The sequence below is a fragment of the Erpetoichthys calabaricus genome, chromosome 2 (assembly GCF_900747795.2).
Source record: "Erpetoichthys calabaricus chromosome 2, fErpCal1.3, whole genome shotgun sequence".
In the NCBI taxonomy this organism is placed as follows: Eukaryota; Metazoa; Chordata; class Cladistia; order Polypteriformes; family Polypteridae; genus Erpetoichthys; species Erpetoichthys calabaricus.
In genome coordinates this window covers 84,167,436-84,182,101 of record NC_041395.2, presented here as the reverse complement: position 1 = coordinate 84,182,101, position 14,666 = coordinate 84,167,436, and the positions used below count along the sequence as shown (strand labels likewise).

At 38.5% G+C, this 14,666-nt stretch overlaps 1 protein-coding gene across 1 annotated transcript in view; it reads right to left on the bottom strand.

Moving 5' to 3' along the window:
• otud7b (OTU deubiquitinase 7B) overlaps positions 1 to 14,666 on the bottom strand; it is a 142,502-nt gene that overhangs the window by 32,740 nt on the left and 95,096 nt on the right. The window contains exons 2-6 of the mRNA XM_028794009.2: positions 11,234 to 11,432; positions 10,001 to 10,171; positions 9,118 to 9,348; positions 8,629 to 8,730; positions 861 to 988 (exon numbers count right to left, since the gene is read on the bottom strand). Coding sequence (XP_028649842.1) covers positions 861 to 988; positions 8,629 to 8,730; positions 9,118 to 9,348; positions 10,001 to 10,171; positions 11,234 to 11,318 — 717 coding nt within the window. The 5' untranslated portion in view covers positions 11,319 to 11,432. The remainder of the gene's footprint in view (positions 1 to 860; positions 989 to 8,628; positions 8,731 to 9,117; positions 9,349 to 10,000; positions 10,172 to 11,233; positions 11,433 to 14,666) is intronic.

The following is a 14,666-nucleotide window of genomic DNA, read 5'->3' as shown; positions in this document are numbered from 1 at the left end:
CATACAGAAAACAAATGTATAGCACAGACCAGTGGAAAATTTTTTTACTTTTCATGCCTTCCCTGATCGCACGTTCCTGTACTGAAGTGCAGTCATGGTACCAGAGAAGTGCTGGACTTCAACTAAGTACTGATCCAGTTGGTCCTGCACTGAAGACTATTTTCTTCTTCTCACAGGCTACATTTGCTTTTATTATCATCAGCGCTGTAATTAGTATTTCCACATGTTACTTTCTCACTTTCTACTCACAAACATCTGTGTAAAACTCACCACCTACAAACACAAGTGCTTACCTGCTTCAACCCGATGAGCCAAATGTGCTCAACAAACAAACAAAGGTCCTTTACGGAAGTTGCGCCATGTGACTATAGTAAGCCCAAGAAACTAAGATCACTGCAAAGTGAACAGCGCAACGTAACTGAATGCTCTGGGCGACTGAACTGGACTTTCGTTTTTGCTCAGTTTTCGTTCTTGTTTTAGTTCATTCACATATCAATATTTTTTATTTGTATTTAGTTTCTCTGTTTGCCTTAATTTCAGTTCTCATTCTTGTAAAATGAAAAACAATATTTTTAGTTCTAGTTCTCGTTATGAAAATATCACTAGTAGCAGCCAACTTTATAAATAATTATACAGAACACACATGATGAAAGATGGATATACGCAATTACACTACAGACATTGGGGAATGTAATATCAGTTATGAAGAGAAAGAAGTTAGTGGCATATCTTGAAAAGTTTCATCCCATGAATCATGTTAATACTTACCTATGAGAAAGAACAAGTATGGCAAGAAATGTTTAGCCTTTCATCTTATTGTATGTTTTCAATTATTAATCAATTAAAAAACCTGCAATTACCTCTTTGTTTTGCTGTGTCTGTTGCCATCTCCATCTTCTCTTTAGCGCTTCCTTCTCGGTTCCCTTGTCCATAAGCGTATAAAGGGACTTGCGCAACATGAGATCTCGATCATGAAATCCCCACATGCCTACAACAAAGGACATGGTATAAATATTCTATCAAAAGGAGTTCAGATTCGCATGTTTATCTTTTCTTAATTATGACATTTACTCTTCTAAGGTATAAAACAATAATGATACTTTGGCAAAAAAAAACATTTAATAATACAAAAACAGTTTACCCTTTTGGCATTCTAGGTGGAAGCTGAGCTGGCTGAAAAGTGTCTCAGGAATTGCAAAATCTTCCACTGCTCCAAGCAAGAATTTTTATTTTAACATGCAGTTTCAAGTAAAAACATCTAATCAGAATAATAGCATTTTCTCAAAGCACTACAACTCTAATCTTCATCAAACAGATGGGTAGACACACATCTTAAGCTAAGAGCACATAATGGTCTAAAATTTCAAATACGTTATACTTGGAAGAAAATACTGCTCATGGCTATATGAACAGAGATGACTACAGGATCAACTACAATTCAGAATTTGTTTTTCAAATGCATTTTAATCATCTAGCATTATAATGGTAGGACAGTTTTATAGTGCACAACATTTTGCAAATATAGCTGTGGACTCATAATAAGTGATGCGCTCATTTAGCTATCCCAGGCCACTATTAAAGCACCTGACAAACTAAATATTTCAGATTGCTGAATGAGATAAAAAAAAAACAACAACAAAGACAGAAAAAGTAAAACAACTACAACAATAATTTTATATTTTTATACCATTCTAATGTGCTTAGCCAATGAAAAAGTAGCTGCTTGAGTTACAAACTTGTTAGAATTAATTTTAAGCTAAACATTATTTTTGAAAAACTGGAGAACTACTAACTTTACATATATTTCAGTTATATAGATTTATGAATAGAGCACATATGTGGAATATTGTAAATATTCATTTGAAAGTGACATTAATATGCAGAAAATACTTTTTATTCCATGCAGAAAACTGTTTTAAGGTATAATGCTGTACAAAATATATCCATCCATCCATCCATTTTCCAACCCGCTGAATCCGAACACAGGGTCACGGGGGTCTGCTGGAGCCAATCCCAGCTAACACAGGGCACAAGGCAGGAAACAATCCTGGGCAGGGTGCCAACCCACCGCAGTACAAAATATATAATTTTTATCAATTTGTAGGCAAAACCAATAAGTAAGCATCCAAAGTACAGGTTATGGCCAAAAGCAGCTAAACATGTCCTCTCATTGCTGGCTTTGGCCATTTACAGTACAGTAATCCCTCCTCGATCGCGGGGGTTGCATTCCAGAACCCTCCGCGAAAGGTGAAAATCCGCGAAGTAGAAACCATATGTTTATATGGTTATTTTTATATTGTCATGCTTGGGTCACAGATTTGCACAGAGACACAGGAGGTTGTAGAGAGACAGGAACTTTATTCAAACACTGCAAACAAACATTTGTCTCTTTTTCAAAAGTTTAAACTGTGCTCCATAACAAGACAGAGATGACAGTTCCGTCTCACAATTAAAAGAATGCAAACATATCTTCCTCTTCAAAGGAGTGCGCGTCAGGAGCAGAGAATGTCAGAGAGAGAGAGAGAGAGAGAGAGAGAGAAAAAGCAAACAATCAGAGATGACAGTTCTGTCTCACAATTAAAAGAATGCAAACATATCTTCCTCTTCAAAGGAGTGCGCGTCAGGAGCAGAGAATGTCAGAGAGAGAGAGAGAAAAAGCAAACAATCAGAAATCAATAGGGCTGTTTGGCTTTTAAGTATGCGAAGCACCGCCGCACAAAGCAGTTGCTAGGAAGGCAGCAGCTCACACCCCCTCCATCAGCAGCAGAGAATGTCAGAGAGAAAATCAATACGTGCCCTTCGAGCTTTTAAGTATGTGAATCACCGTGCGGGAAGCCTGTTGCTTCACGAAGCAGCTGCACAGAAGGGAGCAACATGAAGGTAATCTTTCAGCATTTTTAGACAAGCGTCCGTATCGTCTAGGTGTGCGAACAGCCCCCCTGCTCACACCCCCTCCATCAGGAGCAGAGAATGTCAGAGCGAGAGAGAGAGAGAGAAAAGTAAAAATCAAAAATCAATACGTGCTGTTTGATCTTTTAAGTATGCGGAGCACCGTGCAGGAAGCATATCACTTGATAAAGCAGCCATATGTAAGCCCAGCAAAGAAGAGAGCAATGTGAAGGTAATCTTTCAGCGTTTTTTGAGGAGCGGCCATATCCTCTAGGGGTGCGAAGAGCCCCAGTGCTCACAATATATTTGAGGAGTTTTATTTAATACGTAATACGCGCTCTGGTTGGGTAGCTTCTCAGCCATCTGCCAATAGCGTCCCTTGTATGAAATCAACTGGGCAAACCAACTGAGGAAGCATGTACCAGAAATTAAAAAACCCATTGTCCGCAGAAATCCGCGAACCAGCAAAAAATCTGCGATATATATTTAAATATGCTTACATATAAAATCCACGATAGAGTGAAGCTGCGAAAGTCGAAGCGCAATATAGCGAGGGATTACTGTATACATGTTGGTAAAGATGTTCAATTATTGTGCAAGTAGCTGCATGGCTGCACTCGGGTCCCAATCTGGGTGGTTCGTCATGAATCTATGCACTCTATTAAGTGCATGCTCCCCAACCTGCGTAATCTTGATAGAAAAACACTGGCAGTAGTATGGGATCATTCTTTAGTATCTTTCAACATGACACTATCATCAAGTACCACTTTTCCAACAGTTCTGTGCCTCAAATTTCTGTACTCCATTCAACTGTAAGTGGTGTTACTGTGAAGTGGAAATGTCTAGGAGCAACAATATCTCATAAGCAAAGTGTCATGGCACACCAACTCACAGAATGGGACCACAGAGTGCCTACTCACATAAAAATCATTTAGCTTCAACTGGAACAATTACTGCCCACACAAAAAAAAGATTATTGGGATCTGTATGGAAACGTTAAAGACGCATACAGCGCCACCCCGCTGCCTGCGCTTGGGAAAGGAGATCATAACCTGGTTCAGCTTCAGCCTCACTATAAACCAAAAGTTAGAGTCCTACCTGTAACCACACGATCATTCAGGAAGTGGACCCCGGAGGCTGAGAATACTCTGAGAGAACTTTTTGGAACTACAGACTGGGATATCCTGCAGGGATCTCATAATGAGAACATTGAGGAAGTTGTTGACTGCACTACTGATTACATCAACTTCTGTATGGACATTGTAGTTCCAGTAAGAACAGTACGCTGCTATGCTAACAACAAGCCATGGATTACAAGTGACATCAAGGGCCTTTTGAATCAGAAGAAAAGGGCTTTTAAAGACGGTGATCAGCATGAGCTCAAGCGCGTGCAGAAGGAACTCCGAGTCCAACTCAGGGCGGTGAAGGAGCAGTACAGGAGAAAGCTGGAGCAGAAGTTGCAGAATAACAGCATGAAGGAAGTGTGGGATGGGATGAAGATCATCACTGGCTCCAGCTCGAAGCGGGGTACCACCATTGAGAGAGACGTGAAGAGAGCAAACCAAATGAACAACTTTTTTAACAGGTTTGACCACCCTAACCCACTCTCACTCTCACCTCGGAGTACTGCACCCTCCACACATCCTTCTGCTGATACCAGCATAGGAAAGACATCCCCACCCATAATTACAACAGCGCAAGTGAGCAGAGAGCTGAGGAGACTTCGTGCCAGCAAAGCAGCGGGTCCAGATGGAGTATCGCCACGACTGCTGAAGGTCTGTGCATCGGAGCTGGGGGGTCCTCTACAGCGCATCTTCAACCTGAGCCTGGAACAGGGGAGAGTCCCGAGGCTTTGGAAAACATCTTGTATCACCCCAGTCCCAAAGGTATCACGTCCTAGTGAGCTGAATGACTTTCGGCCTGTTGCTCTGACATCACATGTGATGAAGACCATGGAGAGGCTGCTGCTTCACCACCTTAGGCCACAGGTTCAACACGCCCTTGACCCTTTGCAGTTTGCATATCAGGAGAAGGTGGGAGCGGAAGATGCCATCATCTATATGCTACATCGATCCCTCTCCCACTTGGACAGAGGCAGTGGCGCTGTAAGAATTATGTTTCTAGACTTCTCTAGCGCCTTCAACACAATCCAACCTCTGCTCCTTAGGGACAAGCTGACAGAGATGGGATTAGATTCATACCTAGTGGCATGGATCGTGGACTATCTTAAAGACAGACCTCAGTATGTGCGTCTTGGGAACTGCACGTCTGACATTGTGGTCAGCAACACAGGAGCGCCACAAGGGACTGTACTTTCTCCGGTCCTGTTCAGCCTATATACATCGGACTTCCAATACAACTCGGAGTCCTGCCATGTGCAAAAGTTCGCTGATGACACTGCTATCGTGGGCTGTATCAGGAATGGGCTGGAGGAGGAGTATAGGGACCTAATCAATGACTTTGTTAAATGGTCCGACTCAAACCACCTACACCTGAACACTAGCAAAACCAAGGAGCTGGTGGTGGATTTTAGGAGGCCCAGACCCCTCATAGACCCAGTGATCATCAAAGGTGACTGTGTGCAGATGGTGCAGACCTATAAATATCTGGGAGTGCAGCTGGATGATAAATTAGACTGGACTGCCAATACTGATGCGCTGTGCAAGAAAGGACAAAGCCGGTTATACTTCCTTAGAAGGCTGGCTTCCTTCAACATCTGCAATAAGATGCTACAGATGTTCTATCAAACAGTTGTGGCGAGCGCCCTCTTCTACGCAGTGGTGTGCTGGGGAGGCAGCATTAAGAGGAAAGACGCCTCACGCCTGGACAAACTGGTGAGGAAGGCAGGCTCTATTGTTGGCATGGAGCTGGACAGTTTAACATCTGTGGCAGAGCGAAGGGCGCTCAGCAGGCTCCTATCAATTATGGAGAATCCACTGCATCCACTAAATAATGTCATCTCCAGACAGAAGAGCAGCTTCAGCGACAGACTGCTGTCACTGTTCTGCTCCACAGACAGATTGAGGAGATCGTTCCTCCCCCAAACTATGCGACTCTTTAATTCCACCAGGGGGGGTAAACGTTAATATTTAACATTATACATAGTTATTGTCTGTTTTTTTTTTCACCTGTATTATTATCATTCTTTAATTTAATATTATTTATTGTATCAGTATGCTGCTGCTGAAGAATGTGAATTTCCCATTGGGATTAATAAAGTATCTATGTATCTATCTATCTATCTATCTATCTAAACACAAAATACCTTAAAATTCATAGAGTAATAAAACAGGAAAACAGACATTTAAATAAGTGAGTAGTTATATTATATCTAGCAGTTTGTCTTTGATCAAGCTACTGTATAACAACTTACATGCTCATGATACATAACCCATTTCATGGTAACAAATGAAAAGCACAGTGTCACACTGTGGTGTAAGAAGTGTGTTCACAGGTCACCCAACTCTTGCTACACTGGTGACTTTCTTGAAGTGTAACATAATGGCTAACACGGTACAACACCCTAGTACTATTAGGGCGTATCCTTAATTATCTTATACCAACATCATACTACAAAGATAATGCTTCTTACCAAGTATTAACTCAAAAGTTTGAATACTTGTGTCATGTTTTCTTGTTTTATTTTTCACTAGAATTATGTTTCCATCAGTGTTTCCACCATGGGAAATGCATACATTTTGGAATGAAACATGCCTACAACCTTCCCCAGTTCAAATGGGTAATCTGTACAAAATTTAGAGATGGGTTCATCTGTGTTGATGCATACTGGACAAGCACACAGAGAAAAACACTTTCAGCTGTATTATTAAAATTAGTTCTAAAAAATATCTAGATGCTTGTTCCACTTTATTATAGAATACTTTGTGTTGATGACTGCCAAAGCATCTCAGTTAAATGCATCATACTGTAACTGAAAAAAATATTTATTAGCCTTCACCTAGTCTCTCATCACCAAGTATTTTTTTATTTTGAACCTTTAGTCTGACGTGTTTAAGGTATTTAGTGTATATTAATCATGTTTTCTCAGACTGCATGGTCAGTTCAAAAATGTTTGTAGTTTTCAAATGAAAATGTTTTATTTCCTTGTTTGTAATTTTAATTATTAAATGCAGAAAAAAAAAAATTATTTCTATAGGGATTATAACTAGTGCTAAAGGCACTTCATTCTGAGGTGCAAACTGAGTTTCCTTGTAAATATTTATCCTTTAAAATTGGCAGGGTGGTCTAGTTGCCAGGGTAATAAAATTTAAAAACACAAGGCTGCAATCCCTATCATTCAGGAGAGGTTGGCTCTCCTCCCTTCTTCCTTCGCGCTCACACCTTGGAAGCCTAGGGAGGGCACCTGCCTTGCTCGCCACACTCCACCCGAATGTTCAGTGGGGTGAACTAGCCCCTAGAGTGCCACAGCTAATGCTCCTCACGGGGCCCCAGCCCGTGCTGTCTCCTCCCTCTAGGTGGCCAGATCGTCGTTTCCAAGCCTGCCTTTCATGTCCTTTAAACTCCTTCTGTTTCGATCTTTTTTTCCTCTCATCTTTGAATTCTTCCCACTTCCTTATGCTGACCTGTACTGTATAAATATTATATATATATACACACACACACACACACACACACACACACACACACACACACACACACACACTCCCATCTCCGTGGGCGCAGTGCCTTAATCACATGCCGCAGGAAGCCAATGAAGCAATTGAGAACGATCGCACCCACACGTGCAGGTGAGACTCGCTCCAACTACCTCATTAACTCCCTGCGGTCATGCAATCGTGCCCATGGAGAACGACACGGCTCTATGGATTTAAAACTGGCCCTTTTTTTGAAGCCGCAGACCCGCTATACCACAAAAAGACCATAATTCTGCCTAGTCTTAAGTAGTAAAGAACTAACCCGTGTCACTGTGTTCTTCTTTTTTCATAATACAGTGGTTTATTTCAGCCAAGCTTATAATTCCTATCAAGTTTTCATTTCTAAGGTTTAAAAATAAGACAATACATTCTTTTTTGTTAGCTGGCTTTCAAAAGTGGTTTTATCAGGTTGTTTCATATCCACTGTAGCATATACATCCATTAAACTTCCTTTATATTGGTATATGGTAAATTAAAATCTGTTGAACAACTATTACTAAAAACCTTGCTCTAACATAGAAGCCAGGCAAACACAATGTGGTATGGCATATTGCATACCAGTGGCAGTACTCGACATTACCCAAGTAAATCATTTTAAGGAAGAGCAATTCAGCTTCTATAAATGGTGTTTCTTATAGCACACCCTCCCAGAAACAAATTAAATTAATTTATTTCAGGGCTCAAAATCTGAGAAAAGGCATTGTTCTTAAAGCTCACTGTAGTAAAAAGGAAATGCTGTGACAGTGGTCCCCCTAGACAAAGACTAAAAAATCCTGAGCAACAACATCCTGACAAATAAAGCAACAGCAAAAAAAAAAAAAAAAAAATGTTCCTTCTACAGCTATAGGTACTGGACTTGAACATTAAGTCTGCCTGTTCAGTTCTAGAATCAGAAGTCATTTAACCCATCTGTAATGGTGCTATAACTTAAAAAGTGTGTATATAAACATATGTACTATAGTCTGATCCTGAACAAGGGAGTGAACCAAATATTAAAAAAATAATAAAGCCACCTAATAAATTATTTGCTGTAACTTGCTTTCAAAATCATATCTATCCTTTTAATAGAAATATAATGCAATACCTAATGATGCAGCATGCAGAAGACAATTTCCATCACCCGTGGTAGCAAGAGGCAATAAGCTTTGACAGCTTGCTCCAACACGTGTCCACCAGTTCAAACGGCCTTAACACAGGAAGGAAAAAAAAAAACATTATTTGTGAAATTGCTGAAAGAAAAAAGTCCTTATTTAAAGTTTAATAATTGGTTGTTTCATTTTTGAAAAGCATAAAAAAATACTTGCAAATATTGCAATTGTACTTTATTTTTGAACATGTGTATTTAGATTGATGTTATGACCATTTAGACTAATTGCTTATCAAATATCATGCACTCTTAAAAGGATGCAAATTTCCTGATAATCATTTTTTACTTCTTCTTTTATTTAAGTGAAATTCCTATTTTCCCATGTTATACTACTTTATAAAAGTGAATGATTCAGTTTATTGTAAAGAGTTGAAACTTGCAACAGAAGGTGCTAGCTATCTTCAATTTCATGTAATAAAACCTTACCTGCCTGCTCCAAGGCAATTAGCATGGACTGCTCAATGAGGTCCCTTTCTATAAAGCTGCGAAAATCTTCTCTGTACACTGTGAGATCAGGTAGCTGAAATGTGCAAACTGGTGTATCCAGGAGTAGCTCACTACCACTGCTGCCACTACTGCTGGTGCTTGATACATGCGAGCGTGCCAAGGAAACAATTGAAGAACTAGCATGGGAAATGCCACGAGACAACCGCTTTTCTGTTCAGAAATAAACATAAAATAGTGAAAGATTACAAATGTTAAAGCAGGCTATATAGCACTTCTGAAATACAGTGCAGATATGCCACAAGTCCTTTCAGAAGACATAATGTGACCTCCAAAAGTCATATGATTGCATAGTTGCTTCCCAACAAAGTGTTAAAATGGTTCTCCATCTTACATTTTATTATACAGTGCAATAAAATACAAGAAGAAAGGTAGATTGAAATAATACTGGATGAGGCTGCCTTGGAATAACTTTACTCTCTAATTAAAAGAACAAATACTAGTTACACCAGCTTGACGATGATGACACATCCTGGTCTGTACTCCAATTAAAGTGATAATAACATGCAAGAGTTGTTCCATGTTTTGTCATTAAAACAATTAGGCCAAAGCATTTGACACAATTTTATTACCAATGATTGAATAATATTGTGCAGCCATAACTATAGACAAAATTCTCTGTTGGAACTTCTTCCCTGAAATTAAATTAAATTAAATCTGGACCTGTAAGTATTGTTTCTAAAGAAGCATTTTATTCAAATCTGTCTTGTTATATTTTATTACAAGAGTATGTATGTACTTCTTTCTCAAGCAAAATTACATATACTTTCAATTAAAGAATTATGAATGCAAGAAACAGTTTTACCTTGCACAATATCATCTTGCCTGTGTAGTACAGGACGACCGACTCGAGGTATCTCCTTTTCTGCATGCCTGGCAACCCGCTCTTCTGGAAAACAGTATGGCAAGTTTGCAGCATGAACCTGCCGAAGCTGCTCAAAGTCACTCAAAGCAGCACTGAGGTCCCAGTTCTTACCTGTAACATTGCAATAGTTAAATGATCATACTTACTGTAGGATTATAGATTTATTATTACAAAAATTCATAACAGAATTAGTTCACTAGAAGGTTATATACTTTGATACTAGTTTATCTGATACTGTGTATCAATGATGATGATAGCAAAAATATCACCTATAATTAAAATAAAAGAGTACCAGGGCAGACAGAGAAACAGAGGCATATATACTACAGGAAAGGTTTTGTACCAGACAGTGCAGAAATGGCATACTGCCCTCTGGCAGCTCAAACATGGACAGTGCTTCTGCTATTTACCCCGAAAAACAACAGGTAGGATCAAAGGTGCTCTCCAGGATGCTATGATGCAAGCAACCCAGTGATTGCCAGAGATACCTGAATCTCACCTTATAAAGGTATGTAGCTAGGAAACAAATTTCAGAGAGAGCAAGATCTCCTGCTCACTATAGGGTATACAGTCCCAGATGGAAATGTAGGAAATGGTACTGCTGTAGGACATAGCTTTCAGATGAGAAAATACCTCGGAAACTTGGCCCTTTAAGGAAAAGGAAAAGCTAGGGTTTGCAGGGACAGCTCTGACCACTAGTGGCCATTCTAGCCTGTTTTTCATGAAGCAATGGAAGGTAAGCAGCTGTCAAAGCTCTAAACCACAGGACATGAAGGTGACCTTGGGATAGGGAGAAAATGTCCACCTGTGGCAAAGGCCAATTTAGTTCAAAGTCAAGGCAGTCATTCTGTTACTCCAGTGGTAAGAGATTAGACAGCCAAGTGAAAGTAACAGAGAGAAAAGTAGGCAAACAAAGAGGCAGTAATGGAGAGGAGTAGCAGTTTGGTACAGTATTGTGGTGAGAAAATGAGTAAACACCATTTATGCTTAAAACCTTTGCCTCTTTGCTAATATTTCTGGGTATAGATGGCTAAGGGTTGCTACAAGGGCTCCATCCTATTGAAACATACTTCAGTAATAGTCCATGATGAAGCAGTAGTGATGTAATTTCTTTGTCAATGCTTTATTTCAGTTAATAATTCAGTTTTAGTATTCCTATTAAAATATTCTTACCTTCAAGCAGGTCTCTGGCTAAGCCTGGATCAGCCCCTGTCGAGCGAACAAACTCGGACAGGACTGCGTCCATATCTAAGGTCATGTGATCATGAATTCATGCTGCACTAACACCAACAAAAACTGAAGAGTGAAAATTTGTTTTGACCAAGGGTCAGGATGAGGCAGAAATGTTGAGTGAGGTGACTTATATTTGTATCTGGAAAAAAAAAAAAAAAAAAAGATAAAAGAATAATTGAAGTTCACACTAATGACAACTGACTTAACTACTGTATAAGAAATCATAGCTTGTGACATATTTATCAAAACTAATTCATATTCATATTATCTGGGAGAAACAGGTAGCTGTGCATGATCGATATAGGTTTTAAAGAAATAAGTTACTTGGAATTGCAAATGTTAATGGAAAAAAGGTCCAAAAACTACACATTTCTGGAAACACAAAACACTTAACAGACTTCACCTGCTATGCCTCTTCTTGCATTAACTTCAGCTGGTGACACTGCAGTACAGATTTGCAGAACTTCTCATGTAACAGTAATACAGTATACAATAATTATGTTCCATACTAAAAGATGTCAGACTTCAAAAACTCATCTAAAGAGATATAACCATCTTGATATTTTGCAAAAGATAGATAGTGAACCGTTTTAATTTAAGTATTTTGTGTACATCTATAGCTTTCACACAACTTATGGCTAATACTTGCAAAATAGAAATAAAAGTATGAGTAGCACTTAACAGTTACATTTTAAGCTTTTTCAATATAAGGGCATAGAGACTCCTTTTAGGATATCTTCCTAACAACTATAATTGCATTTCTCTCTCGAGGTAAAATATGTGAATTTTGTTAATAACTTGGGAAGAGGTATTCACTTCCAAATATACTCAATCATTTCTGACTCTAGTGTTTAAAGATTGTAGAAAGCTCAATGGAAAACACAAGTAAAACACTACCAATTCTGCACGGGCAAATAGAACCCAACTATAGTATTTACACAGGTTTATCCATCCAGTGTGATTTAGGAATTGACAAACAAAGTGCCCAGGGCTGTTTCCAACATTCCCTAAGGATTTAACTATACTTTCAAATAACTGCCATGAAATGATGACTCTAAAAGCAGTGTTCTATAGCTAAATGTCCCACCTATACAGTATGTTATATACCTGAACTAAATCTGCATAACATAATATTCATACTGTTGTACCCAAAATTTTGTATTTTCATGTGGCTTTATGCAACTTTTTTTTAAATTCACCTCATGGTAAAAGAATTCTGCTCTTGTTGAGGCCTGAGAAGAATCCTTTCAATCAATTGCCCTTAAAGGAGAACAAAATGACTAAGCTTGTTATATGAGAAATGTTCCCATAATCCATTATTGACTAATTCAGTTTGAATGCATATTATGATGAACTGGTGGAAGTGACTCTAATTAGGTACAAATAGATATACAAGCAGCTTCTACTGTTTCAGTTTTGTCTAAAACAGGGGGGGTTGGGGCGATTCTTTAAAATGAGATCTCTCTTAATGTTTAACCTCTGAGTGGCACATGTGTTGTTGCACAGTCAACAATACGCCAGTAAAAGCCAATATATCAAAATATCCAACCAATTAAATCATTTTGATACACAAATTTCCAGAAATGTAAAGTCCACGCTTGCAAATTATTTGTTAATGCAACAAATCTCTATCTATCCATTTATTATACAAGAATGTGACAAACACTTGCTTTATTCTTGGAAAAATTTTCATGTGAATAGTATTTTTTTATTTTATAATAAGATTTGAATTTCACCTGGCATGCTATAAACAAGTTTGAACAAGTTTCTTACTTGGAATTATCCATTCATACATCAATTTTATGAACCTACATTTTCTGGTCTGTTAGAAATTAGGGTGTATACATTAAAGCAGGTAAAACTGACAAAGCAGGCCAGTAGATAAGGAAATTAGGAAAGGAATCATTTTTAAAGTAGGTTGTGTGAAAAGTTGTTAATTAATAGCAAATAAATACATTAACAAAAGCATTTAAATTGAAGTCAGACAAAATATTAAGCAGCAAGGAAACAGGCAAGTGAGACTCTCTAGAAGCACAGGATATTCTAGAAAGGGGAGATTTTGCTCAGTAATGTTGGGTTATGGTTAACTAAGTAGAGACCTTGTCATCAAGTGGAATTTGGCCACCTCTCCTAATTGTAATATGATTGTTTATTATTACACTTCTGCTGTCGTCAGGGCAGTGCAATCTTCTACAGAATGCTTCAGTTGGATTAAGAAGAATAAACTCTCTCCTAGTTATACTAATAGACAAGCTCGTTTTCATGGATACTGAAATGAATTTGGGTTGTATCTTTTATTCTACTTTTCTTTTGACTTCTAGTACTTAATGCCTGCTTTCTGTGCATATAAACATAAGCAATGAGTAAAGTTTGAATATTTTCTCACTGAAACCTGCCTTGTTTATTGCTATCATTTGCCCCAGTGTGCCTGTTTGAGTGATTTATTTGTTTAGCTCTTTTATTGGTAATTATCTGCCCTTGTTGGAGCATGTATAGTGCATGTCTGTTCAGGTGCAAGCCATGCTCATTCTGAATTATTCTGAATCATACACCCTTATTAGGGTTAATTATTAAAGAACTGAAGGATATACACTGCATATACAGAGTATTACACAAGGACCTTCTTCAGGGAACAACTAATAGGTTGCAACCTTCAGATGATCTGTAACAACTAAAGTAAACTAAGTCTTGCAAGTTTAAGCAGCCAGTTTGCACTGATGTCCCAATTTCTGTTGATTACTTAAGAACCCTGTGTCAGTCTTAAAGCAGAGATGGAACATACTGTGTTACTGCACCCTCTGAAGTACTACTTGGACAATATTATACTGTAGAATGTTGTAAATTCCAGTGATAATAGCAAGAAAATGACATGAGACGGAGCACCATTACCGTTACTGATCAAAAATCAGTGTCAGTGAGTACGGTGTCCTACACAATCCAAAGGCAATTGGAAATCAGAAGAAACTGAAGGAAGTGATCTGGCAGACCCAAAATCACAACCTAATCATAACACAAGTTTCTTAGGCTATCCAGCATGCGTGATAGGCACCTCACAGCGCAACAGCTTCAAACATATCTTAACAGTGGTTGAAAAAACCAAGTCTCGGTTTCGACTATGATGGAGAGGCTATTATATCAGCAAAAGCTGGCAACTTTGATGAATGAAAAATTTGAATAAAACTTTGTACACTTAAAGATTCCTTGACTTATTTTTATTTACCATTGCTTATTGGTTCTATGTCTTGATTTCATTAAAACATTAAATTGCATGCATTTCCATAAAAACCTGAGGTGTTCCAAAACTTTTGAGGGCTAGTGTAGGCGTTTCTCTTGGCCCTGCTAATGTACTAAAGTGAGGTCGCTTGCCTCTTGC